This window comes from Piliocolobus tephrosceles, chromosome 11, assembly GCF_002776525.5.
Source record: "Piliocolobus tephrosceles isolate RC106 chromosome 11, ASM277652v3, whole genome shotgun sequence".
NCBI classification, from domain to species: Eukaryota; Metazoa; Chordata; class Mammalia; order Primates; family Cercopithecidae; genus Piliocolobus; species Piliocolobus tephrosceles.
The window spans coordinates 87,696,076-87,721,612 of record NC_045444.1 but is presented as its reverse complement, the minus strand read 5'-3'; the positions used below and the strand labels follow the sequence as shown (position 1 = coordinate 87,721,612).

General features: G+C 36.4%; 1 protein-coding gene and 1 pseudogene across 4 annotated transcripts in view; both read left to right on the top strand.

Moving 5' to 3' along the window:
* The window catches only part of TRAK2 (trafficking kinesin protein 2), an 88,927-nt gene that overhangs the window by 23,071 nt on the left and 40,319 nt on the right, over window positions 1–25,537 (top strand). For all 4 annotated transcript variants that reach the window (XM_023218968.3, XM_023218969.3, XM_023218954.3 and 1 more), the window contains exons 2-3: window positions 8,992–9,281; window positions 21,885–22,079. In XM_023218968.3, coding sequence (XP_023074736.1) covers window positions 9,191–9,281; window positions 21,885–22,079 — 286 coding nt within the window. In that variant the 5' untranslated portion in view covers window positions 8,992–9,190. The remainder of the gene's footprint in view (window positions 1–8,991; window positions 9,282–21,884; window positions 22,080–25,537) is intronic.
* LOC111547255 lies at window positions 16,786–21,636 on the top strand (annotated as a pseudogene).

The following is a 25,537-nucleotide window of genomic DNA, read 5'->3' as shown; positions in this document are numbered from 1 at the left end:
CCTAGTTTTTTGAAAAGATCAACAAAATAGATTGCTAGCAAGACTGATAAAGAAGAAAAGAGAGAAGAATCAAATAGATACAATAAAAAATGATAAAGGGGATATCACCACCGATCCCACAGAAATACAAACTACCATCAGAGAATACTATAAACACCTCTATGCAAATAAACCAGAAAATCCAGAAAAAATGGATAAATTCCTGGACGCATACACCCTGCCAAGACTAAACCAGGAAGACGTTGAATCCCTGAATAGACCAATAACAGGCTCTGAAATTGAGGCAATAATTAATAGCCTACCAACCAAAAAAAGTCCAGGACCAGATGGATTCAGAGCCAGATTCTACCAGAGGTACAAAGAGGAGCTGGTACCATTCCTTATGAAACTATTCCAATCAATAGAAAAAGAGAGAATCTTCCCTAACTCTTTTTTACAAGGCCAGCATCATTCTGATACCAAAGTCTGGCAGAGACACAACAAAAAAAGAGAATTTTAGACCAATATCCCTGATGAACATCGACGCAAAAATCCTCAAAAAAATACTGGCTAACGGAATCCAGCAGCACATCAAAAAGCTTATCCACCATGATCAAGTTGGCTTTATCCCCGGGATGCAAGGCTGGTTCAATATATGCAAATCAATAAGCGTAATCCATCATATAAACAGAACCAAAGACAAAAGCCACATGATTATCTCAATAGATGCAGAAAAGGCCTTTGACAAAATTCAACAGCCCTTCATGCTAAACACTCTCAATAAACTACGTATTGATGGGACGTATCTCAAAATATTAAGAGCTATTTATGACAAACCCACAGGCAATATCATACTGAATGGGCAAAAACTGGATGCCCTTTGAAAACTGGCACAAAGACAGGGATGTCCTCTCTCACCACTCCTATTCAACATAGTGTTGGAAGTTCTGGCCAGGGCAATAGACAGGAGAAATAAATAAAGGGTATTCAATTAGGAAAAGAGGAAGTCAAACTGTCCCTGTTTGCAGATGACATGATTGCATATTTAGAAAACCCCATTGTCTCAGTTCAAAATCTTAAGCTGATAAACAACTTCAGCAAAGTCTCAGGATACAAAATCAATGTGCAAAAATCACAAGCATTCCTATACACCAATAACAGAGAGCCAAATCATTAGTGAACTGTCATTCACAATTGCTTCAAAGAGAACAAAATACCTAGGAATCCAACTTACAAGGGATGTGAAGGACCTCTTCAAGGAGAACTGCAAATCACTACTCAATGAAATAAAAGAGGACACAAATGGAAGAACATTCCATGCTCATGGATAGGAAGAATCAATATTGTGAAAATGGACATACTGCCCAAGGTAATTTATAGATTCAGTGCCATCCCCATCAAGCTACCAATGACTTTCTTCACAGAATTGGAAAAAACTACTTTAAAGTTCATATGGAACCAAAAAAGAGCCCGCATTGCCAAGACAATCCTAAGCCAAAAGAACAAAGCTGGAGGCATCACGCTACCTGACTTCGAACTATACTATAAGGCTACAGTAACCAAAACAGCATGGTACTGGTACCAAAACAGAGATATAGACCAATGGAACAGAACAGAGCCCTCAGAAATAATACCACACATCTACAACCATCTGATCTTTGACAAACCTGACAAAAACAAATAATGGGCAAAGGATTCCCTATTTAATAAATGGTTCTGGGAAAACTGGCTAGCCATATGTAGAAAGCTGAAGTTGGATGCCTTCCTTACATCTTATACAAAAATTAATTCAAGATGGATTAAAGACTTAAATGTTAGACCTAAAACCGTAAAACCCCTAGAAAAAAACCTAGGCAATTCCATTCAGGACATAGGCATGGGCAAGGACCTCATGACTAAAACACCAAAAGCAATGGCAACAAAAGCCAAAATAGACAAATGGGACCTAATTAAACTAAAGAGCTTCTGCACAGCAAAAAAAAACTACCATCAGAGTGAACAGGCAACCTACAAAATGGGAGAAAATTTTTGCAATCTACTCATCTGACAAAGGGCTAATATCCAGAATCCACAAAGAACTTAAACAAATTTACAAGAAGAAATCAAACAACCCCATCAAAAAGTGGGCAAAGGATATGAACAGACACTTCTCAAAAGAAGACACTTATGCAGCCAACAGACATGTGAAAAACTGCTCATCATCACTGGCCATCAGAGAAATGCAAACCACAATGAGATACTATCTCACACCAGTTAGAATGGCGATCATTAAAAAGTCAGGAAACAACAGATGCTGGAGAGGATATGGAGAAATAGGAACACTTTTACACTGTTGGTGGGACTGTAAACTAGTTCAACCATTGTGGAAGACAGTGTGGTGATTCCTCAAGGATCTAGAACTAGAAATACCATTTGACCCAGCCATCCCATTACTGGGTGTAAATCCAAAGGATTATATATCATGCTGCTATAAAGACACATGCACACGTATGTTTATTGTGGCACTATTCACCATAGCAAAGACTTGGAACCAACCCAAATGTCCATCAATGATAGACTGGATTAAGAAAATATGGCACATATGCACTATGGAATACTATGCAGCCCTAAAAAAGGATGAGTTCATGTCCTTTGTGGGGACACGATGAAGCTGGAAACCATCATTCTGAGCAAACTATCACAAGGACAGAAAACCAAACACCGCATGTTCTCACTCATAGTTGGGAATTGAACAATGAGAACACTTGGATACAGGGTGGGGAACATCACACACTGGGACCTGTCGTCGGGTGGGGGAGGGGAGAGGGATAACATTAGAAGAAATGCTTAATGTAAATGACGTGTTAATGGGTGCAACACACCAACATGGCTCATGTATACATATGTAACAAGGCTACACATCGTGCACATGTACCCTAGAACTTAAAGTATAATAATAATAAAAAGTAATATTAGACAGAAGACATCATCTTTTTTTCAGGGCTGATAGCTAGGGGGAAACTAACAGGAGTGCGCATTTGAGTGTCTACTGTATGTTGGGTACCAAACTAGGAATTTGTCATTTTTATTTAATTCTCATGTCTGACCCTTCTTATAAAGAGTGGTTATTAATATCCCCACCTTGAAAACGAGGAATGAGACTCAGAAATGTTAAATAATGGGCCCAAGGTCAGAAAGCAGTAAATAAGGTTAAAATTCAGACTTGTCTAATGTCAGGCCACATCCACGGTACTATGTTCAGTACTGCTACTCCAAGCTGATCTTTCTGAGGAGCTCAGATTTAGACAGGGCATGTTCAAAGGGCTTATTTTAGATCTAAAAAGTCCCCAGGAAGAGCATACCATTGCCAGATCACCCTTGACCTAGTGCACAGTCTGCAGGCTGGACAGGTTCCTGAATTACCCTGGAAGTCAGCATTTTTCCTGCGTAACTCTTTAGATGGACTTAGTTCTTAGTTCAACTTGGTTTTCTCTATTCTGCTATGCAAGAATTAAGACTAAACCATTAACAAAACCTCCAAAGTTAATTTGCAAAGCAGTTTTCTAGAACAGAGGTCCCCAACTTTTCTGCCACCAAAGACTGGTTTCGTGGAAGACAATTTTTCCACGGACCAGTGGAGATGGGGAGGGTGATTTGGGGATGATTCAAGCACATTACATTTACTATGCACTTTATTGCTATTATCATTACACTGTAATATGTAATGAAATAATTATACAACTCACCATAATGTGGAATCGGCAGGAGCCCAAAGCTTATTTTCCAGCAACTAGACAGTCCCTTGGGAGGGTGATGGGAGACAGTGACAGATCATGAGGCATTAGATTCTCATAAGGAGTGGGCAACCTAGATCCCTCCCATGCGCGGTTCACAATAAGTTTCGAGCTCCTATGAGAATCTAATGCCTCTGATCTGGCAGGAGGCAGAGCTCAGGCAGTAATGCGAGTGATGGGGCGCGGCTGTAAATGCAGATGAAGCTTCACTCACCCACCTCCTGCTGTGCAGCCTGGTCCCTGACAGGCCACAGATGGATACAGTTCTATGGCGCAGGATTTGGGGACCCCTGCTATAGAACAAATATCTAGAGTCCATAGGTGAAACATACATAATTTTTGTGTTCCTGTGTGAGATATATAAATACAAAAATAGAAACTAAAAATAAATGGTAATGTAAATGTATATTCAGATCAGCTAGTGCATAACAGAGTGGTGGGCATAAGTTCTCAAAATTATCATTAGATTTTTCACAGTGGTCTTTGATTCAAATATGATTAAAAGAACCACAGCTCTGAGAATTAGTGTGGACCAGTATGAGAGATACTTTGCTTTTATCCTATTCCTTTTCAGTCTCTCTCTCTCTTCACAAACAAATATATAACTTATGACTTTAAAAAAAAAAATGCTTTCTGGAGTGGGGCACGGTGGCTCATGCCTGTAATCCCAGCACTTTGGGAGGCCGTGGCGGGTGGATCACCTGAGGTCAGGAGTTCGAGACCAACTCGGCCAACATGGTTAAACCCCATCTCTACTAAAAATACAAAAATTAGCCAGGCATAGTGGCAGGCGCTGTAATCTGAGCTACTTGGGAGGCTGAGGCAGGAGAATCGCTTGAACCTGGGGGCAGGGGTTGCAGTGAGCCAAGATTGCACCATTGCACTCCAGCCTGGGCAGCAAGGGTGAAACTCCATCTCAAAAAAAAAAAAAGCTTTCTTAGAAATTGAAAATAGCATTTAAATGCATTTATGGATGTAGAAAGTAGAAGTCTGTTGTTTTGTTTACCTAAATTCTGTGGAAATAGTGATCTAATTACAAGTATGTAAATGTGGAAGGAAACCCTGTTTAAGAAGTTAATCTAGGAAATCTTTGATTTAAGTAGATGGTTATTTTATGACTGAACTATTTTTCTACTGTAGAACAGGTGTTGGTCAACTTTTTCTGTAAAGAGACACATAGTATTCTAGATTCTGTGGACTATGAAGTCCTTAAAATTACTAAGCTCTACTGTTGTAGCCTGAAAGCAACCCATTGACAATACTTAAATTAATGTGGCTGTATTCCAATAAAACTTCCTTTGTGACAATGGAAATTGAATTTCATAATTGTCACATGTCACATAATATTATTCTTTGCCTTCCAGCCATTTGAAAGTATAAAAGTCATTCTTAACTCACAGGTTATACAAAAACAGGTGGCAAGCCAAATTTGACTGTGGGCCAAATTTGCTGACCATGCACTAGATAGCCTGTTATACACTAGTGCACAGTTATAAACTAGTGCATGATTTGCTGATCATTCACTAGATAGCCTATTATACACTAGCACATTTATTCTTAGATTTCCGTTGCCATTCTGTTTTTTTAAAATGTATCACTAGATTCCTAAACTATAAATCTAGGTCTTTGGAGTATTAGAATTTAAAAGACCTTGATAAAAATTATATGTGACATAAAGACTTACATAGCAAGTGATATTTGGTTCTCTACCCAAAAATGATCATTTCCCCCCTTGGTTGGCAGAGGCCCTAGTTCTGATTTTGCTCAGGTAGCAAGCAATTGTGTACTTCAGGGAAGATTGCTTTCTTCTTCCTTCCAGGTTCAAGGTGTGACTCTTTATTGGTTTGATTTGTTAGAATTCCATTTCATTTATAGTGACTGGTTTAGGGATGACAATTCTGGATGATACGATATGTGGAAAAGAATTCAGTTGTATACAATGGACTTTTCCTGGAATATGAAAAATGAATTTTTGACAACTGGAATTAAAATTAAAGTATGCAAATTAATATATTAGAGCTTTACTTCATGTTGCACTGGCTAACACAGATTACTATACTGGCAAACATTTCAAGAAAATAGTTATGTATATGAAATATAATCTTTTTTTTTTTTTTACCAAGACTGATTTTATTTAAAATACACTTGGAATACATGATTATTGATCTAAGCATTTCCCTATCACTTTTTAAATTGTGTACTATATACTTTGTGTTATATAGTGCAGTACTTAGTTACAGTAAAAGGCATGTAAAATTTGCCATTTTAACCACCTTAAAGTATATAATTCACTGAAATTTATTATAGTATATTTACAATGTTGTGCCACCATCACCACTAATTCATCAAATTTAAAAAAAATTATTTTTAAGCCAAATTTAGCAGTGAGGGACTATCTACCAACTTTAATGACACTAATGTTAATAAGTTCTGATCATCCACTGCCATCGAACCAGCTGTAATTGATCAAATTTTCATCATCATAAAAGGAATCCCTATATGCATTAAGCAGTCACTCCCTATCCTCCCCTCTCCCTAGTTCCTGATAACTACTAATTGGCTTTTTCACTGTGGATTTGCCTGTTTTGGATATTTTATATAAATGGAATCATGTGGCTGGCTTCTTCTACTTAGCATGTTTTTAGGGTTCACTCACATTTATTCAGCATGTATCAGTACCAGAATCTTAAAGTATTTATTAAAATTTTCTAAGTTCAAATATAGAAAAATCAGGGCTGGGTTTAGTGGCTCATGCCTGTAATCTCAGTGCTTTGCGAGTTGAAGCAGGAAGGAGAATCACTTAGGCCAGGAGTTCAAGGCTATAGTGAGCTATGATTGCACCACTGCACACCAGCCTGGGTGACAGAACAAGACTCTGTCTCATATATATGTGTGTGTGTGTGTGTGTGTGTGTGGTGGTGGTGGTGGTGTTGCTATTGTTATTCCAACATAAAATTATAAACTCCTCTTTTGGGAAGGACTGCTATTTATTATATCTCTTTTTTTTTTTTTTTTTAGTAAAATATTTTATCATTTACAAAGTAATAGAAATTGGTAAGAAATGGAAAACCCATGCCAATAACCACAGAAATGTTTGAAATTTTACTAATCTATGGGGATCTGAAAGTCTAGGTGTTGGGAAATCCTGGTCTGTACTCACTGAACGCCACTCTTACCATCTCACTTCCCGACACCTTGCAGCCTGTCTTCGGATCCAGTCTCTTGGCTGAACTGGTTTCTGGAAAGTTGTCATTGATTTTATGGTCCCTTACCCCTTTTTTAATAAACCGAATTTTCCTTTTGACTTTTGTATAATGTTTAATTCTGTTCACATTCTATCTCTGAAACTCTCCTCCCTAGGATTTGCCCAAAGCGCTTCTCTATTCTTCTGCCACAGTAACCATTTTCAGTCTCCTTTATTTACTTTGTTCCTTTCTACTTCTTGAGGGTAACTCTCTTGTAAAACATTGAATATTTATGATGCCTGTGAAGAGTAGACATGAGAATGGATTAACTATACATGGAAGCCACAAGTTGCCAAGCAGAGACTGTCTTGATATAAACCAAATAAGTAGAATTGAACAGTTTTACTAATGACAGTTCCTGATTTTTCTAAGTATGCACATATATTTAGTACATTACATTCCTTTGTATGTTCCACTGTTATTAAACTATTTATTTATAGACGTTTAGTTCCAGTTGTGTGGTGTGTGCTTTTTTTTCCCCCCAAACCAATACTGTATGGGCATCTGTATCCCTACATCTTGGCACACTTAGTGAGTATATCCATTGTGTAAATTCCTGGTGGTAGAGCTGCTAAGTTACAGCATGTGTGCATTTAAAAGTTTGGTAGACATTGCCAAATAGCCTTCTGAAAGCTTGTACCCTTTGTACTTTTTTTTTTTTTTTTTTGAGACAGAGTCTTGCTCTGTCACCCAGGCTGGAGTGCAGTGGCGCAATCTTGGCTCACTGCAACCTCTGCCTCCCAGGCTCAAGCGATTCTCCCGCTTCAGCCTCCCAAGTAGCTGGGATTACAGGCACATGCCACCACACCCAACTAATTTTTGCATTTGTAGTAGAGACGGGGTTTCACCATGTTGGTCAGGTTGGTCTGGAACCCCTGACCTCAAGTGATCGCCTGCCTCAGCCTCCCAAGGTGCTGAGATTACAGGTGTGAGTCACCATGCCCAGCCCCAATTTGCACTTTTATCAACAGGGTTTAAGAGTGCTTCTTTCTCTACACTATCTCCAGCAAAGAATATAATAAAACTTGATGTTTGCTAATCTAGTGGTGAACTTTTTTTTGTTTATATTTTTGTTTTAATTATGAGTGAAGTTGAGCATCTGTTGTATCAGTGGTTCTCAACCAGGGATGATTTTTGCACCCCCTCATCCCAGCCCGCTGGGGGCATCTGGCAATGTCTGGAGACATTTTGGATAAAACTGGAGAGGATCTGGCACTTAGTGGGTAAAAGATCCTACAAATGCACATGACAAAGCAATAACTGGCCCAAAATGTTAATTTTCCAAGATTAAAAAACCCTGTTTTGTATTATTTCATTTCATCTTCTTCATTGGTTTATTATCTGTAATTCTTGAGTTTTTTAATTGGTTGGTTTCAGGTTTATAGTATACTTCTTTAACTTATCACAGTCTATCTTCAAGCCATATGTTACTATTTCCTGTGTAATACAAAAGCCTTACACCAGTGTATGCCCATTTCCCCACTCCTGGCCTTCATGCTACTGCGAAACATTCTACTTCTACTTATGTTATAGACTCTACAATACGTTATTAGTGTATTACTTTAAACAGTTAAAAGTACACAGCTTTGTTTAAATATAATTAACATGCATCAAATTACACATTTCAAGTGTACAATTTAACCACTTTTGATATGCATTTGTAAAACCATCACCACAGTCAAAATAATGAACATATTCATCATTCCAAAAACTTTTCTCCTGCCCCTTAGTAATTCCTCCCTTAACTGCAGGCGACCACTGATCTACTTTCTGTCACTATAGATAAGTGGAACATTTTCTAGAATTTTATATAAATGAAGTCATAAACTGTGTACTCTTTTTTTGTCTGACTTTCTTCCAGCATAATTATGAGATTTATCCATGTTGTATGTATCATTAGAAAAACATTTTTCATGACAGATATTTCAATTAATTAGATTCCTGTTGTTAAAGAGCATGCTGAGTTCTAGTCACTTGATATATTTTTGTTTTAGGTCATGACTCTCCAAAGTATGATAATCACATGAGAGTGCTCATTGCTACAGATGCCTTTTGACTCATCAGAGAAAATCTGTCTAAAAGAAAATATCCATGTGACCAAATCCATTTCATTATTGAATGGCTTGATGGATTTCCTTTACTCTGATTCATACCAAAGCTGTCCTTCTCAACCAAAGCAAGAAAGGATCCTGCATGAGTCAATCCCAGAATGCAATTTTTACATCACCAACAGGTGAAGAAAACCTCATGAATAGCAGTCACAGAGACTCGGAGAGCATCACTGGTAAGTCCAGTTTAATAAATATTGAAGTGCTGTCGCTTACGGGAGAAAATGCAAATGCCTCAGTCCAGCATATGTGACCTATCATGATGAAACCCAAGCCTGCCTTTCTAGTCTGATGTCCTCAGGGAAAGACTGAATTAATCTCTGCATCCCCTTTGTCTCCTGACACATTAAGAGCATCTGTCTTTCATGTTGTTTCTTGTCTATGTCGGACTCCCCTGTACCCTGTGAACACCTGGTGAGTAGTAGCTGCATCATATCCATCTGATCTCCACAGGGCAAGGACAGAGTTACCTGTGTTTGTATACCCTGCAGGTACCTAACAGCAGTGCCTGGCACACAAGACTCTTGGGGCGTACAGCATATAACAAACATACATATAGGCCCATAACACCTTATCTGTAAGACTAAATCAAAAAACTGAGCACTCCAAGTTTTTTTCTATACTTTTATTCAAACACTCATTTGCCCACTAAACCAGACTTTGGCTGTTTCTAGACTTAACTCATTTAGTTTGAATACTTATATTTGCTGAAGATTTATTTGTGTATTTAAATATGAGGTGCTGCCGCAAAACCAGTTGGGGATGTTATATAACATACAGTTAACGTACAGTGCCACTTTTCTAAAAATCTGAAAAATTCTGAATTCTGAAACCCATCAAAACCCAAAGTTTTTTTTAATTTATCCTCATTGAGGTATGTTTATTAAGATACAAAAAGATACACTCACTTTAAGTGTACAGTTTGAGTTTTGACAAAACTATACACTCAGTGTAACTGCCAGTACAAACAAGTTCGAGAAGTTTTTATCATCCCAGAGAAAGTTCCCTTGTACACAGATCTCCCCACCCCTCACCTCCGGTTCCAAACAACCACTAATCTGTTTTCTGCTACTTTAAATTAAATTTGCTTGTTCTAGAATTTCATATAAATTGAATCTGTGTCTTTTGTGTCTGCCTTCTTTTGTACAGCAAAATGTTTTTGAGATTTATCCACTTGTGGTAAGTATCAGAAGTTTATTCTTTTTATAGCTAAGCTGGAACTTATCTCTGCTATTGTAGCAGAAAAGCAGCCATGGACAGTACATGAAAAAATGAATGTGACTGTGTTTCAATAAAAGTTGATTTACAAAACCAGGCAGGGGCAGCAAGCTGAAGTTGACCTGTGGGCTGTCGTTTGCTGACCTCTGCTGTACATCATCAACACTTGGTAGTGTCAGTGGTTTTGATTTTAGCCATTCTAGTAGGTGTGTACTGGTATCTCTGAGATTTTAATTTATATTTTCCTGATGACTCATGATGTTGAGCACCTTTTCATGTGCTTATTAGCCATATCTAGATTTTATTTTGAGTTGTTTATTCAAATCATTTGCCCACTAAAATTTTATCTTCCTATTGAAATGTAAGTGTTCAATTTTAAGTGTTCTTTACATGTTCTAGATGTAAGTCCTTTGTTAGATAAATGGACCGTATTTTCTCCCAGACTTTGGCTTGCCTTTTCATCTTCTTGCTGGTGTCTTTGGAAGAGTGATTTTAAATTTTGATGGAGTTTATCAGTTTTTGCTACTATAATTCATATTTTTGTGTCGTTTCTAAGAAATCTTCGCATAAAAGGAAAAGTTTGACAGTTTTTACTTCTACTTTTAAGTCAGTAGTCTACTTTTTTGATTATGGAATTAGATTAAGGTCCAAATTTTTGTTTTTTGCTTTCCAGTTGGATATTTCATTGTTTCTTTACCATTTGTTAAAAATGGTCTCTTTACCCTTATTGAAATACCTTGATAATTTCATTGAAAATCACCTAGTCATATATGTATAGTTTCTATTTCTGAACTCAATCCTGTTCCTTTAATCCCTAAGTCTGTCTTTACAGAACTACCACATCTTATTTACTGTATAATTCTATAGTAAATCTTGAAATCAGATAATACAAATTCTCCAACTTTACTCTTCTTTTTCAAAAATTATTTTGGCCATTTAAGATTTTTCACATTTTTATATAAATTGTATAATCTGCTTATCAACACTTGAGCCCAGGAGTTCAAGAGCGGCCTGGACAACATAGTGAGACCCCATCTCTACAAAAAATAAAAACAATTAGCTGGGCGTGGTGGCATGCACCTGTAGTCCCAGCTACTAGGGAAGCTGAGGCAGGAGGATAACTTGAGCCCAGGAGATTAAGGCTGCAGTGAGCTATGATTGTGCCATTGCACTCCAGCCTGAATAACAGAATGAGAGACCCTGTCCCTAATAATAATAACCAGCTTGTCATTTTCTTTCAAAAAAGAATGCTGGACTTTTGAATGGAATTACATATATTCTGTAGAGAATTGATAATTTAAGAATAGTGAGTCTCCTAATCCATAAACTTGATATATTCTCCATTAACTCAGTTAGGTCCTCTTTAATTTCTCTTAACAATATTTTATAGTTTTTATTGCATAAGTCTTGCACATATTTTATTAAATTTAGTCTTAAGTATTTTTTAAATGGCACTGTTTATTTAATGTCATTCTCCTACTGTGTGTTACTACCATATAGAAATGAAATTGGTTTTTTTAATGTTGACCGTGCATTCTGCAACTTTGCTTAACTTACTAGTTTTCGTAACTTTTTGGTAGATTTCTTAGAGTTTTCAACATACACCCATAATGTCTGCAAATAGAGACAGTTTTGCATATCTTTTTCAATCTGGATGCCTTTTATTTATTTTTCTTGCCTTATTGAATGAGACACGATCTCAGTATATTGTTGAATAAAAATGGTAATAGTAAACATTCTTGACATATTTCCAGTCTGAGGAGAAAAGTTAGAGTATTTGACCATTAAGTCTCTTGAGAATACCCTATATTAAATTGAGAAGATATCCTTCTCTTCCAAATTGGATGAGAAGTTTTTAGCATGAGTTTTGTCAAATGGCTATTTTGCATCTGTTGAAATACTCATATGGTTTTTCTTCCTTTGTCTATTAGTGTGGTGAATTCTGTTGGTTTAGTTTTGAATTTTAAACCAGACTTGCATTCCTGGAAAAAACTACTTGGTTATGATATATTATCTTTTTTGTATATGACAGGTTTTATTTACTAGTGTTTTGTTAGGGAGTGTGTGTGTGTCTGTGTCCTTCCTAGTCCCATTACTAAGGATTATTGATTTGTACTTTTTTCTTTTTTTTTTTGCAATGTCTTTGCTTGATTTTGATATTGAGGTAATACTGGCCTTGTAAAATGAGTTGTGAAGTATGCCTTCCTCTGTGTTTGGAAAAAGTTTGTGTGGAATTGGCATCACATTATTTTTCATGTTTTTACTTTTTAAACTAATCTAAATCTTTACATTTAAAGGGCATCTCCACAGATAACTTATAGTTGGGTCTTTTCTAAAAAGAAAATCCAGTCTGATCATCTGTACTTTCTATTTGCAGTATTTGGACCATTTAATTTTAATGTAATTGTCACTGTAGTTGAGGCTACTGTACTCCTATTTTCTATTTTTCTATTTGTTCCATCTTCTGTTTTTTCCTCATTTTCTTTTTTTACATTTATTTTATTTTATTTTAATTCTACTGTTGACATATTAGCTATACCTCTTATTTTTCTCAGTGCTTTCTCTAGGTTGCAATACGCACCTTTAACTTGCCAAAGCCCATCTTCAAATAACATTATATTTAATACAGTGACACTCTTAAAACAGTATTCTTCCATTTCCCTCTACCATTCTACATATTATTATTATTATGCCTTTTACATCTACATATGTCATATACATAATACATTATTACTTTTGCTTTAAATTGCTAATTATGAATTAAATAAATTATGAAAATAAAAGGCTTATGTATTACCCACAGATTTACCATTTTGTTATTTCTTTGGTAGATTGAAATTCCCATCCAATATGCTTTTTGCCTGAATAACTTTAACATTTCCTGGGATATGGGTTGGCTGGCAATGAATAGCCTTAGGTTTCTGCTTGTGTAAAAAATAAAATTTCTTTTTTTTTTTTCTTGAGAATGGATCTCATTCTGTTCCCCAGGCTGGAGTACAGTGACACGATCATGGCTCACTGCAGCCTGAACCTCCTGGGCCCAAGTGATCCTCCCATCTCCGCCTCTTGAGTAGCTTGGACCACAAGGCATGCACCATCAAACCCAGCTAATTTTTTCTTTCTTTATTTTTTTATTTTTTTAATGTAGAGTCAGGGTTTCACTATGTTGCCAAGCTGGTCTTGAAATCCTGGGCTCAAGCAGTCCTTTCACTTTGACCTCCCAAAGAGCTGGGATTACAGGAGTGAGCTACCACGCTTGGCCTATTTCACCTTTTTTGAAAGATATTTTTCACTAGCACAAGATTCTAAATTGGCTTTTTGTCCATGTGTTTTAATGATGCTGTTCCATTGTCATCTATCTTGAAATGAATAGTTTGCATTCACTCTTTGTTCCCTTAAATGTAATGTGTCTTTTTTTTCCCATCTCTCTGCTTGTAGGATTTTTTTCTTTATCACTGGTTTTTAGCAATTTTACTTTGGTGTGGTTTTCTTTGTATTTATCCTGCATGGAGTTGAAATTCTTTGAACTATAGGCTTAATTGTTTTAATTAAACTTGGAAGAATTTGGCCACCACTTTTTCAAATATTTTTTCTGTTCTTGCCTCTTTTTTCTTCTGGGACTGCAGACTGCTTAATATGACACAGCCACTGATGTTCTGTTCAGATTTTTACCCCCAATCTTTTTTTTCTCTGTGCTTCATTTTAGATATTTTCTATTGCTATACTTTCAAGTTTACTGTTCTTTTCTTCTGGAGACTATCTAATCTGTTTATCTTATCTAGTGAATTTTTTATTTTAGATGCTGTACTTTAGTTCTGTTTGAATTTTTAAAATACAGGTATATCTTCTGTTTCTCTTATTAACTTACTGTTTTCCTTTTAAATTTTTGAGCATATTAAAAAATAGCTGTGTTTAAATGCTGCTTACTAGTTCTCTTATTTCTGTCATTACGGGTCTGTTTCTGTTGACTCATTTCCCTCCTGGTTATGGATTACATTTTATTTATTTTTGCATATCTAGTAATTTTGTATGGACTGGTGAATGTTATGAATGTTACATTGTTAAGTGTTTGGATTTTGTTGTCTTCCTTGGAAAAGTGTTAAAATTTGTTTTGGCAGGTCTTTAAGTTATTTGCTGATAAGGTTAAACCTTTGAGGCTTGTTTTTGATCTTTGCTATGTGGGTCTAAAGATCATACTGTAGACCATGCTCTAGTATGCTTGATTCTAGCATTGATTTAATTCTCTTACCAGTAGGCATGACTGGAAAAAAAAATGGACATATGGAAGAGACATTTGGAGGATAAAAAGGTAGAGAAGGAGTTGTCAAGCTTGGGCAAGAGTAATAAATGGAGCATTATCGGAATATGGATGCAAGGTGGAAGAGCTAGTCTAAAGAATATTTAGCTTAATCTACTAAGCCTGGATTGTACACTCATTTTTAATATTACATTTTGGAAGTAGGGAATTCATGACCTTGAATTTTCACAGGATTTCATTAATACCTATTTGAAGAAAACGTCTAGGGACTAGTATCTCTTGTAATAATGTCACTTTTGTTCTTCATTTCCACTATACCCTTGAATACCTAATAGTCTGTTTTTAGCGCTGCATGTATTTATAGTCAACTTCTCTTCCTGAGTATTAAAATGACAATCTATATGTAATATATGTGCAGCAGGAAAAATTCGGATAATCACATGGAACTTGTAATAATAGAATTTGGATATATGTTCAGGTCTCTTATTTAAGAGCTCTGTAAGGATTGCGAGCTTATTTAGAACCATATTTAAGGTTTTAAATCTGCCTCATCTCTGTCTCATTGTGATGATCAAGCCACTGCTTCTCCTTCTGGGTGAATAGGGATGTCTGATATTGCCAGCCTCCTTGTATTTAACTTATTAAAATGTCATTGTTAAGTCAAGGTCAAGTAGCAGGAATTTACTGTCTTAAGGATTTGTGTTCTTAACCAGTACTTTGTTGTTCTTTGCCAGAGCTAGAGCATGTTTCATTATACTACCCACAAAGGAAATACCACATCTCTTTAAAAGTGAGAGGGCTGACATGACATCCTGTATTTTCTCTATTTTAAGCCCTAGTATTTTAAGCATGTTAACAGGAATAACTCTCCTTTTTTGTAAACAGCTAAGTTTGGAGGGTGTTAAATGATGGGCAGTACTGGGAACAGGAAGGTAGTGGCAGATACATAAAGACACAAAAGCCCAGTTTTGTTCAGAGATGGGGGGTGGGTGTTGTAGGTGTGCAAGTGAGAGAGTAGTGATGTAAATAGTATTCAGTGAGTACCTATGATCTACCAGATACCCTGGGTGCCTTAATTGCTTATTTTAGTTACTTCTTACTACTGTTGTGAGTGATAAATGATCTTTATTTTACAAATGAGAGAAATTAAGGCTCTGAAAGGATAAATCGTGTGTCTAACTTAATTAGTAGAGGAGTCACATTCAGAAGCTACGTCTGATGCCAAAACCCAGGATCTTTCTAATATTAAGAATGAAAAATAAGACAATAAGTAGATTAGACACCTGGAGGAATTAGGAGATACGTAGGACTAATACTGTATGTTGGAGACATGATGTATAGGAACTTGCTTTCTAGGACAAGTTGTCAGCCTTTGTCCTGTAAATGGCAGATAGCAACAAGAACGGGTACAGTGCTGGATAGGAAGTCAAGACACACGTCTGGTGGTTCTGTTGTCCTCAGCAAGTTACCCATCTTTAAGTCTCAGTTTCCTTATCTAGGAGGCAGGATTGGATGGTTTCTGAAAGTACCTTCTACCTTTAATACTCTGTAATTATTTAGATACTATAGCAACCTTATTTTAGCAATCTTGATTTGATCTCTAGGTCTAAAAACTCAATAGTAATACAGTAATAAAAGTAGCTGACAATAGGTCTTTCAGTCTTTTTCGCCCTCCCTTAGTCTCTGTCCCCAGTCCCTCCCCTCCCTACCCCTTTCCCTCATCCAGCTCAGGCGGTATTTGTGCTCTGTTTGTGCCCGTGGGGGTGGTGGAGGCGATGGAGTAAACAGGAGGCAGCTGCCAGGTGCAAAAGCAGAGCAGGAACCGCCTATGTTTAGGGGGGCGGGGAAAAAGAGCCCCAGCTCTGCCCCTCCTGGAGGAGAGAGAAAAGGTAACTATGACTGCCCAATATTGCAGCATGGAGTCCATGTGGTAATAAATTGAAGAGTACTGTTACAAAAGTAACAGCTGATGTCACTAGTGCTGTAATGGGAAATCCTGTCACTAGAGAATTTGATGTTGGTCGACATATTGCCAGTGATGGCAGTGGACTAGCTTGGGAGATTTTTAATGGCACAAAAAAGTCAACAAAGTAGTGGCTGTTTTTGTCTTTGATGAGAAATTATTGACAAATATCAAAAATTTGAAAAGGATCAAATCATCGATTCTCTAAAACGAGGAATCCAGCACTTAACTCGACTTCAACACCCTCGACTTCTTACTGTCCAGCATCCTTTAGAAGAATCCAGGGTTTTCTTGGCATTTTGTACAGAACCAGTTTTTGCCAGTTTAGCCAGTGTTCTTGGTAACTGGGAAAATCTACCTTTCCCTATGTCTCCAGACATTAAGGATTATAAACTTTATGATGTAGAAACCAAATGTGGTTTGCTTCAGGTTTCTGAAGGCTTGTCATTCTTGCATAGCAGTGTGAAAATGGTACATGGAAATATTACTCCTGAAAATACAATTGTGAATAAAAGTGGAGCCTGGAAAATAATGGGTTTTGATTTTTGTGTATCATCAACCAATCCTTCTGAACAAGAGCCTAAATTTCCTTGTAAAGAATGGAACCCAAATTTACCTTCATTGTGTCTTCCAAATCCTGAATATTTGGCTCCTGAATACATACTTTATGTGAACTGTGAAACAGCCAGTGATTTGTATTCTTTAGGAACTGTTATGTATGCTGTATTTAATAAAAGGAAACCTATATTTGAAGTCAATAAGCAAGATATTTACAAGAGTTTCAGTAGGCAGTTGGATCAGTTGAGTTATTTAGGATCTAGTTTACTTACAAATATACCTGAGGAAGGTTGTGAACATGTAAAGCTACTGTTAAATGTAACTCCAACTGTAAGACCAGATGCAGATCAAATGACAGATGCCCTTCTTTGATGATGTTGGTGCAGTAACACTGCAATGTTTTGATACCTTATTCCAAAGAGATTATCTTCGGAAATCACAGTTTTTCAACAGACTGCCAAAGGTTCTACTGCCCAAGCACGTCATTGTGCAGAGAATTTTGACTTGTTTGACTTCAGAATTTGTAAACCCTGACATGGTACCTTTTGTTTTGCCCAGTGTTCTACTGATCATTGAGGAATGCACCAAAGAAGAATATGTCAAATTAATTCCACCTGAACTTGGTCCTGTGTTTAAGCAGCAGGAGGCAATCCAGATTTTGGTAATTTTCCAACAAAAAATGGATTTGCTACTAACCAAAACCCCTCCCAATGAGATAAAGAACAGTGTCCTACCCATGGTTTACAGAGCACTAGAAGCTCCTTCCATTCAGACCCAGGAGCTCTGTCTAAACATCATTCCAGCCTTTGCAAATCTTATAGACTACCCATCCATGAAATGTACTTTGATACCAAGAATTAAAAATGCCTGTCTACAAATGTCTTCCCTTGCTGTTTGTGTAAATTCATTAGTGTGCTTACAAAAGATTTTGGAATACTTGGATAAGTGATTTTTACTTGATGATATCCTACCCTTCTTACAACAGATTTCATCCAAAGAATCTGCAGTCTTCATGGGTATTTTAGGCATTTACAAATGTACTTACACTCATAAGTTGGGAATCACCAAAGAGCAGCTGGCTGGAAAAGTATTGCCTCATCTTAGTCCCCTGAGTATTGAAAACAATCTTAATCAGTTCAGTTCTTTCATTTGCATCATAAAAGAGATGCTTAATAGATTGGAGTCTGAACATAAGACTAAGCTGGAACAACTTCATATAATGCAAGAACAGCAGACGTATTTGGACATAGGAAATCAAATGAATGTTTCTGGGGAGACAAAAGTTACAAATATTTTGAATCAGCAAATTGACAAGGTTGTTAACCACATTGGAGCAGACCTTCTGACTGGCAGTGATTCTGAAAATAAAGAGGATGGGTTACAGAATAAACGTAAAACAGCATCACTTACATTTGAAGAAAAACAAAAATTAGCAAAAGAACAAGAGCAGGCACGGAAGTTGAAAAGCCAGCAGCCTCTTAAACCCCAAGTGTATATACCTATTGCTACTGTTAAACAGACTAATGACTTGACAGACACATTGATGGGTAATATGTCATCTTTGACTAGACTTTCTGTTAGTACCCCTAAACCTTCTGCTTCAAGTACTTTCACTTCTCTTCCTTCCATGGGCATTGGCATGATGTTTTCTATACCAGTTGATAATACAAAGAAAAATTTGACAAATGGCCTAAATGCCAATATGGGCTTTCAGACTTCAGGATTCAACTTGCCTGTTACTACAAACCAGAACTTCTACAGTAGTCCAAGCACAGTTGGAGTGACCAAGATGACTCTGGAACACCTCCCACTTTGCCAAACTTCAGTGCTTTGAATGTTTCTCCTGCGGGTGCAAAGCCGACCCAACAAAGACCCACAGATATGTCTGCCCTTAATAATCTCTTTGGCCCTCAGAAACCCAAAGTTAGCATGAACCAGTTATCACAACAGAAACCAAATCAGTGGCTCAATCAGTTTGTACCTCCTCAAGGTTCTCCAGCTATGGGCAGTTCAGTAATGGGAACACAGATGAACATGATAGGACAATCTGCCTTTGGTACGCAGGGTAATCCTTTCTTCAACCCACGGAACTTTGCATAGCCACCAACTACTATGACCAATAACAGTTCAGCTAGCAGTGATTCAAAAGATCTTTTTGTGTGAGGTGTCTGCCTTCTATTATGAAGGATTATTTCAGTTTTAATCATGGGTGAACTGATTTACATCTTTATATAGTTGGCTTGGAGGAACTGCTTCTATGGGAAAGTGAATTGTTCTGTGACAGAAAACATCTGTCACAGATACTATGCCAGCATAGTAGTTGTATGGACTTCTAACCAGTTGAGTTTTTTTAAAGCATTGAGGATTTTTTTTCTCTTACCAACTCCTCTTCAGGTTTTTAAAGACCCAACCCTTCCCAATCTCAAAGAGAAAAAGGACAACTGAGTTATCTTGAATAGCTGAATTTTTTAATCAAATGTTTATTTTGGCTTGTGAATCTTTGTGTTATTTAAAAAATTGAGTTGATGGTCACTGCAGGCTCATCTATTAAGTACTACATGGTACACAGTCTGCCTTCACAAGTCATTAGTGTTCATTTTAATATGTGAAAAATCTTGATGCTGTATTGATTTGCTTGCATTTAAGATGACAGTGAGAAAATGATAAGCATAAAGGGATCAGGTTATTTGCTTTTTCCAAACTTACTTTTCAGATGAACTAATGTTTAGTACAAAGAGACTGAGCAAATACTACAAAATTTAACTTAACCTACATTTCATTGGCTAACCATCTTAAATGCAAACTAATCATTGTAAATTATATTTTAGCATGGTCTGCCTCAAATGGTAGTGTACTTTTCTGCATTCACTTGGATATATTTAGAATCACTTTGGTATATGCTGATTTGTTTGGATATTTGACAAAGCACTCAGATGTGATTTTCCTGACTACTAACTTCATATTTCATTTCAAATTCAAACTTCTGAGGTTGCAGCATATATGAATTGCGTTTTCAAAAGGAGATTTGTAAGAATTAAACTGTATTTAATGGGTAAACTTTTGAGATTGCTGTATTGTTTCAAATGTAACAAACTTTATTTCTCTAAAAAAAAAAAAAGAAGAAGCTGACATTGATAGAGTGCCTCCACAGTGTGCAAGGCATTGTACTAAATACAAGTATTTTTCATGCATTTGTCTCATTTAATTCATATAACCTAGGAGGTAAGTACCTTCTCCATTTTACAGATGAGGAAACTGAGGGTTAGAGTTGAGGTAACTTACCCAGTGTCACATTGTGGTATGTGTAGAGTCAGGACTCAGACCAGAACTATTGCTATACCATATTAAATTTATATTATGTGAAGGATAGGGAAGGTTTTTTAGAGGAAACTTTTTTTCCCTCCCCTTTCCAATTTTCTTCATCTCACATGTTTTGAGATTTAGATGTACCATTTCTTTAAAATAAAAATGATAAAGTACTTATTTCAGTGCCAGTGCTCAGTAAAATTTAATGCAATTTTTAAAAACGTTTAGTGACTATGAGAATATACTAAAATGTAATTTTTCCAGATTTTGAAGAATCATCCACAGAATTCAAATTTTGGTATTAAAAAGCATATCATTTTATCCCTTTGAAACTATTTTCTGCTGGTTGCTTTGTATTGCTCTTCCCCAAGCATGTAAGTTGAGATCAGACCCCTTTCACTTTGTTTTTAAAAAGTATATATCCAATTATTTTGTGTCAATTAAAAATACTGTTTAAAAATTAAGCAGCCTGCTGCTGCTTCAGAGACATAGACCTCTTTTAAACAGTACTAAATAGGTTGATAGGGAGAAAATATGAAATTTCTACAAATTAATTCTAAACTTGAAAAGCACAGTTATAAAGACAGGAACAGCAGACGGGCGTATGTGAGGGATGAGGGTGGGAAGATGGAGAGGATCAGAAAAAATAACTGTTGGGTTACTAGACCTAGTACCTGGGTGAAAAATAATCTGTACAACAAACCCCCATGACACGAGTTTACCTATATAACAAACCTGCACATATACCCCTGAACCTAAAATTAAAAAATTAAAAAATTAAAAATCGAAAAAAGCATAGTTATAGTCACTAAGCAATATATTTAGATAGTATGTAATTCAGATTTGTGGTATCTGCATGTTCTCACTCATGTGGAAGCTGACAAAGTTGATCTAGAAGTAGAGAGTAGAATAGTGATTACTAGAGGCTAGGAAGGGTAGCAGGAAGGAGGGATCAGGAGATGTTGGTTAACAGATACAAAATTACAGCTGGATAGGTGGAATAAGTTCCAGTATTCTTTAGCACCATAGGGTGGCTATACTTGGCAGTAATTTGTTGTATATTTTCAAACAGATAAAAGGTAGGATTTTGAATGTCCTCAATGCAAAGAAATGATAAATGCTTGAGGTAAGGAATGTGCTAATTACCCTGATTTGATCATTATACATTGTATACAGGTGTCAAAATATCACATGTACCCCATAAATATATCCAATTATTTTGTGTCAATTAAAAATACTTTTTAAAAATTACTGTCAAAAAAATGTGTACCATCATTTTTACTTTAGAAGTTCTCTTACTAAAAGAAAAAAAAACTATACTACTAGGATATACTAATAAAAATCAGTGGAGAAATGATCTTGTCTAATATTTCTTTGGTTGTCCTACTTTAGAAAAACTAATTTTCATCAATTTTCTCTGTAGCCTAGTAAAAGTTGAAATATATTGGATTCATTTACATAGACTCTCCTCTTCAGATGTCTGCTCCAATGAGGATCTCCCTGAAGTTGAGCTGGTGAGTCTGCTAGAAGAACAACTACCACAGTATAGGCTAAAAGTAGACACTCTCTTTCTATATGAAAATCAAGACTGGACTCAGTCTCCACACCAGCGGCAACATGCATCTGATGCCCTCTCTCCAGTCCTTGCTGAAGAGACTTTCCGCTATATGAGTGAGTATTTTTTTGTCTGTGCATTGAAGTAATGATCATGGGTATCTTGGTATTGATTTTTAAAGCATTGATGTTTAATAGCCAGTGTTCAGTGTATACCTACTTTCATGTGAACTGATTTCACAGGAAGAGATAATGCTGTGTTATGTCTGAATGCAGAAAGTTTGTCATCCTTAGGACTCTCAGGGTCCAGTGTTGCAAACATACTTAGATGTTTTCATGACTTGATATTTTCCTCAGACTGAGTAGAAAAGGGAACTTTTTAAAAAGCGAAGTGATTTAAAATTTTAATATTCCTTTATAACTGTCAAAATTTATTATCCCAGTAGTTTGGTATCCTAAGCTATCAGCTTTTGACTTTTATCTTTATTAGTATCTTTATTAAACACAGTCACAAGAATTATGTCAGCATAATTAAGCATAGTTCTTAGATATATAAGAAGTTTTAATAATGCCAGGAGAAATAAATATGCACTATATAGTAATATTTATTATTTAAGGATTCCTAAGTGAGAGACTGAGCCAGATTTGTCCTAAAAATAGGTCAGTTTTACACCAAGCTATTAGAAAGGACAAGGAAATTTTTGAACTTCGAAATATGGAGACCTTTTTGCATTTGATTTTATCCCAAAAATCTGCATTAAGGCTGAAATTACTCTTCTAAAAATTCATTTGGTAAAAAATGTTGTGTGCACAGTAGCTATTAGAATATATAATAAAATCTTATGAGTTCAATATTGATACGTTTGTGAAATTCCTTTAATTAGAATTAAGTAGGTGATGGCATCAGATCCTAGACATTTTCCCAGTGAGTGCTTCAGTGTTTAATGCCAGATTGTCGTTGGAGATGACTATTGTGCAATACTCATTTTCATCGTAATCATTAACTTGTTTTTAGCACTAGTTTCCTAGAATTTTTTCCTAGTCGTTTCTTAGAACTTATTACTACTCAAAAAAAATTATAAACATTGTTTCAGCTGAAACTGAAATATCAAGAAGCCCAGTGAGTGTTGTAGTGTTTTAATGCTAGATTGTTATTGATGTATAAATATAAATAATGTATAAACATTATTTCAGAAACTGAAATATCAAGAAGCCCAAATACAACTGTGTTTTTGTCCTTAATATTTCTTTTAAATAGTTAAATTAAGGCTCCAAAGGTTTTCTTGACATTTTAGTTTGAGAATTTGCTTGCTTGAGATTTTTCTGGAAAATCGTTTTTAGAAGGAACAGTGTTTCTTATTTCTGGTTCCCTTTGTTCCTTGAGTGTTTACATTTCTGAGAACTTTCTTTTCTTTTTTTTGAGACAGAGTCTCGCTCTGTTGCCCAGGCTGGAGTACAGTGGCATGATCTCACCTCACTGCAACCTCTGCCCCGCCAGGTTCAAGCGATTGTCCTGCCTCAGCCTCCTGAGTAGCTGGGATTACGGGCGCACCCCACCATGCCAGCTAATTTTTGTATTTTTAGTAGAGACGAGGTTTCACCACGTTGGTCAGGCTGGTCTGGAACTCCTGACCTTGTGATCCTCCCGCCTCGGCCTCCCAGAGTGGTGAGATTACAGGTGTGAGCCACCACACCCGGCCTAAATTGCTGAGAACTTTCAAACTGAAATTTCATCTGGATAAATTTAGTTTGTCATTATTTTGATAAAGTATCACAGAAAGTGCCCTTCAGTTTATTTGTTCTTTGTCCTCTCAGCTACTGAGCGGCAAAACTATAGCTAGAAAGTAGTCTTAGATCATGATTTAATGGAGTTAACTTTTAGGATGAATTATAAGTAAAAAGCCTAGAAAATAAAAGGCAAAATTTAAAATACTTTCCAAGACTTTTTTACAAAATGATAGTGTCCAAGGGAGCAATTTAAAACTTGAGATTAATAGGATGATACTGACCTGTACTTCAGGGTTCTGGAAAACTATCCTATTTCTTTAGTGTAATGGTACTATTTTCACTTCAACAGTTTGAAAATTGAACTATATATGATATACCTAAGATCATGAAGCAAATAAGCTAGGATGATACTGATAATTTACCTTTGCACTGTACTTTAAATTCCACTGTTATTTTAAAGGTTAATAGTTAAATCACATATAAACTTCATTATGCATTTACACCTTACGAGTGTAAAAGCTAAATGATTTATTTTATTTAGCAAATTGACCAAGGTTTAAAAAGGAAGATAAAACACATTCTCTCACCCTTTCCCACAGTTTTCTATCCCTCTGAGATTTCAAGATTTGTGATTTTGAATAATTGCGATGTACCCTGGCAGACCATCCTAGAGCTCAGCTCCCTGGGTTACTTTGGACATATCTCTACCTCTCACATGCCAGTGGATACTTGTGCTTATTAAAATGAATTTTAACACCTAGTAAAAAGGTGGCACAGGCAAAGGTACTTTCTTTCTTATATAACACAAAGAAATTGAAAGAGCTGTGAGAAGATAGTGATTTGGAAGGAAACGTAGCCAGCATTTGAGCTTCGGAACCTGTCTCACAAGAAATGGGGAAGAGTAGGTAGTTCTCTGAAGTCACCCAATCCAGAAAGACATTGTTTACTTTTAAGATAGACCAGTGGGAGAGCAATGAGTGGGCAAAAAAATCAATCGATCAATCCCAGTCCCTGCCACACACATGTAAAGTTTAAGATGGTCAAAAAGTGTTTTACCTGCAGAACAGGCCACCCCAGGGTTTTCCTGATTTTATTAAGACTGAGTCCCAGAGTGAGCTGTAGGGGAGCCATGCAATCAGAACACGTTACAGACTGTACCATTTATTCATTTAAAGGCTAATGTTAGAAACATGATTCTTTCAGGGGGTTTTATTTGGTAATAGAGGATCACCTTTACCACTTCCTAAGGCGTAAGAGGGGGGAAAATGATTGATTATGTAAGTTTTATTTTAGGCAGTGGTTCTCAAAATGTGGACCCCTGCCATCAATGTCACTTGAGAAATTGCTAGAAATTCATGTTCTTGGGCCCCCTACTCCACCTACAAAGTTAGAGACTCTGAGTGAGACAGTCCTAGCTATCTGTGTTTTAAAGAGTCTTCCTGGTGATACTGATGCACACTCAAGTTTGAGAACCACTGATACAAAGCATTGCCAACCAAAGTAAATGGCCATTTCACAGTGACATTAATAGGAGAATTAAGGAATTGGAGAGAGTGTATAATTTTGCAGATAAATATGGTCATAGAAATTATTACTTCCAATTAGTAGGTATACTTTTCCCCAGGCTCTGCCGTCAAAAATTATTAACCTATACTGACAGAAAAGGACATATGACAGATGAAGTTCAGGAAGCGTTAACCATAAGCCCAGTCATAGAGGTTAGCAGATTTATTTTTCCCCTAGGTAAACTCTCTCCTTCGGTTCCACAAGAGAATTAAGCTATATACCCTAAGACACTTAGCGTTTGTACAATGGATTGCCTTATCATCCATGCACCAGGTACTAGC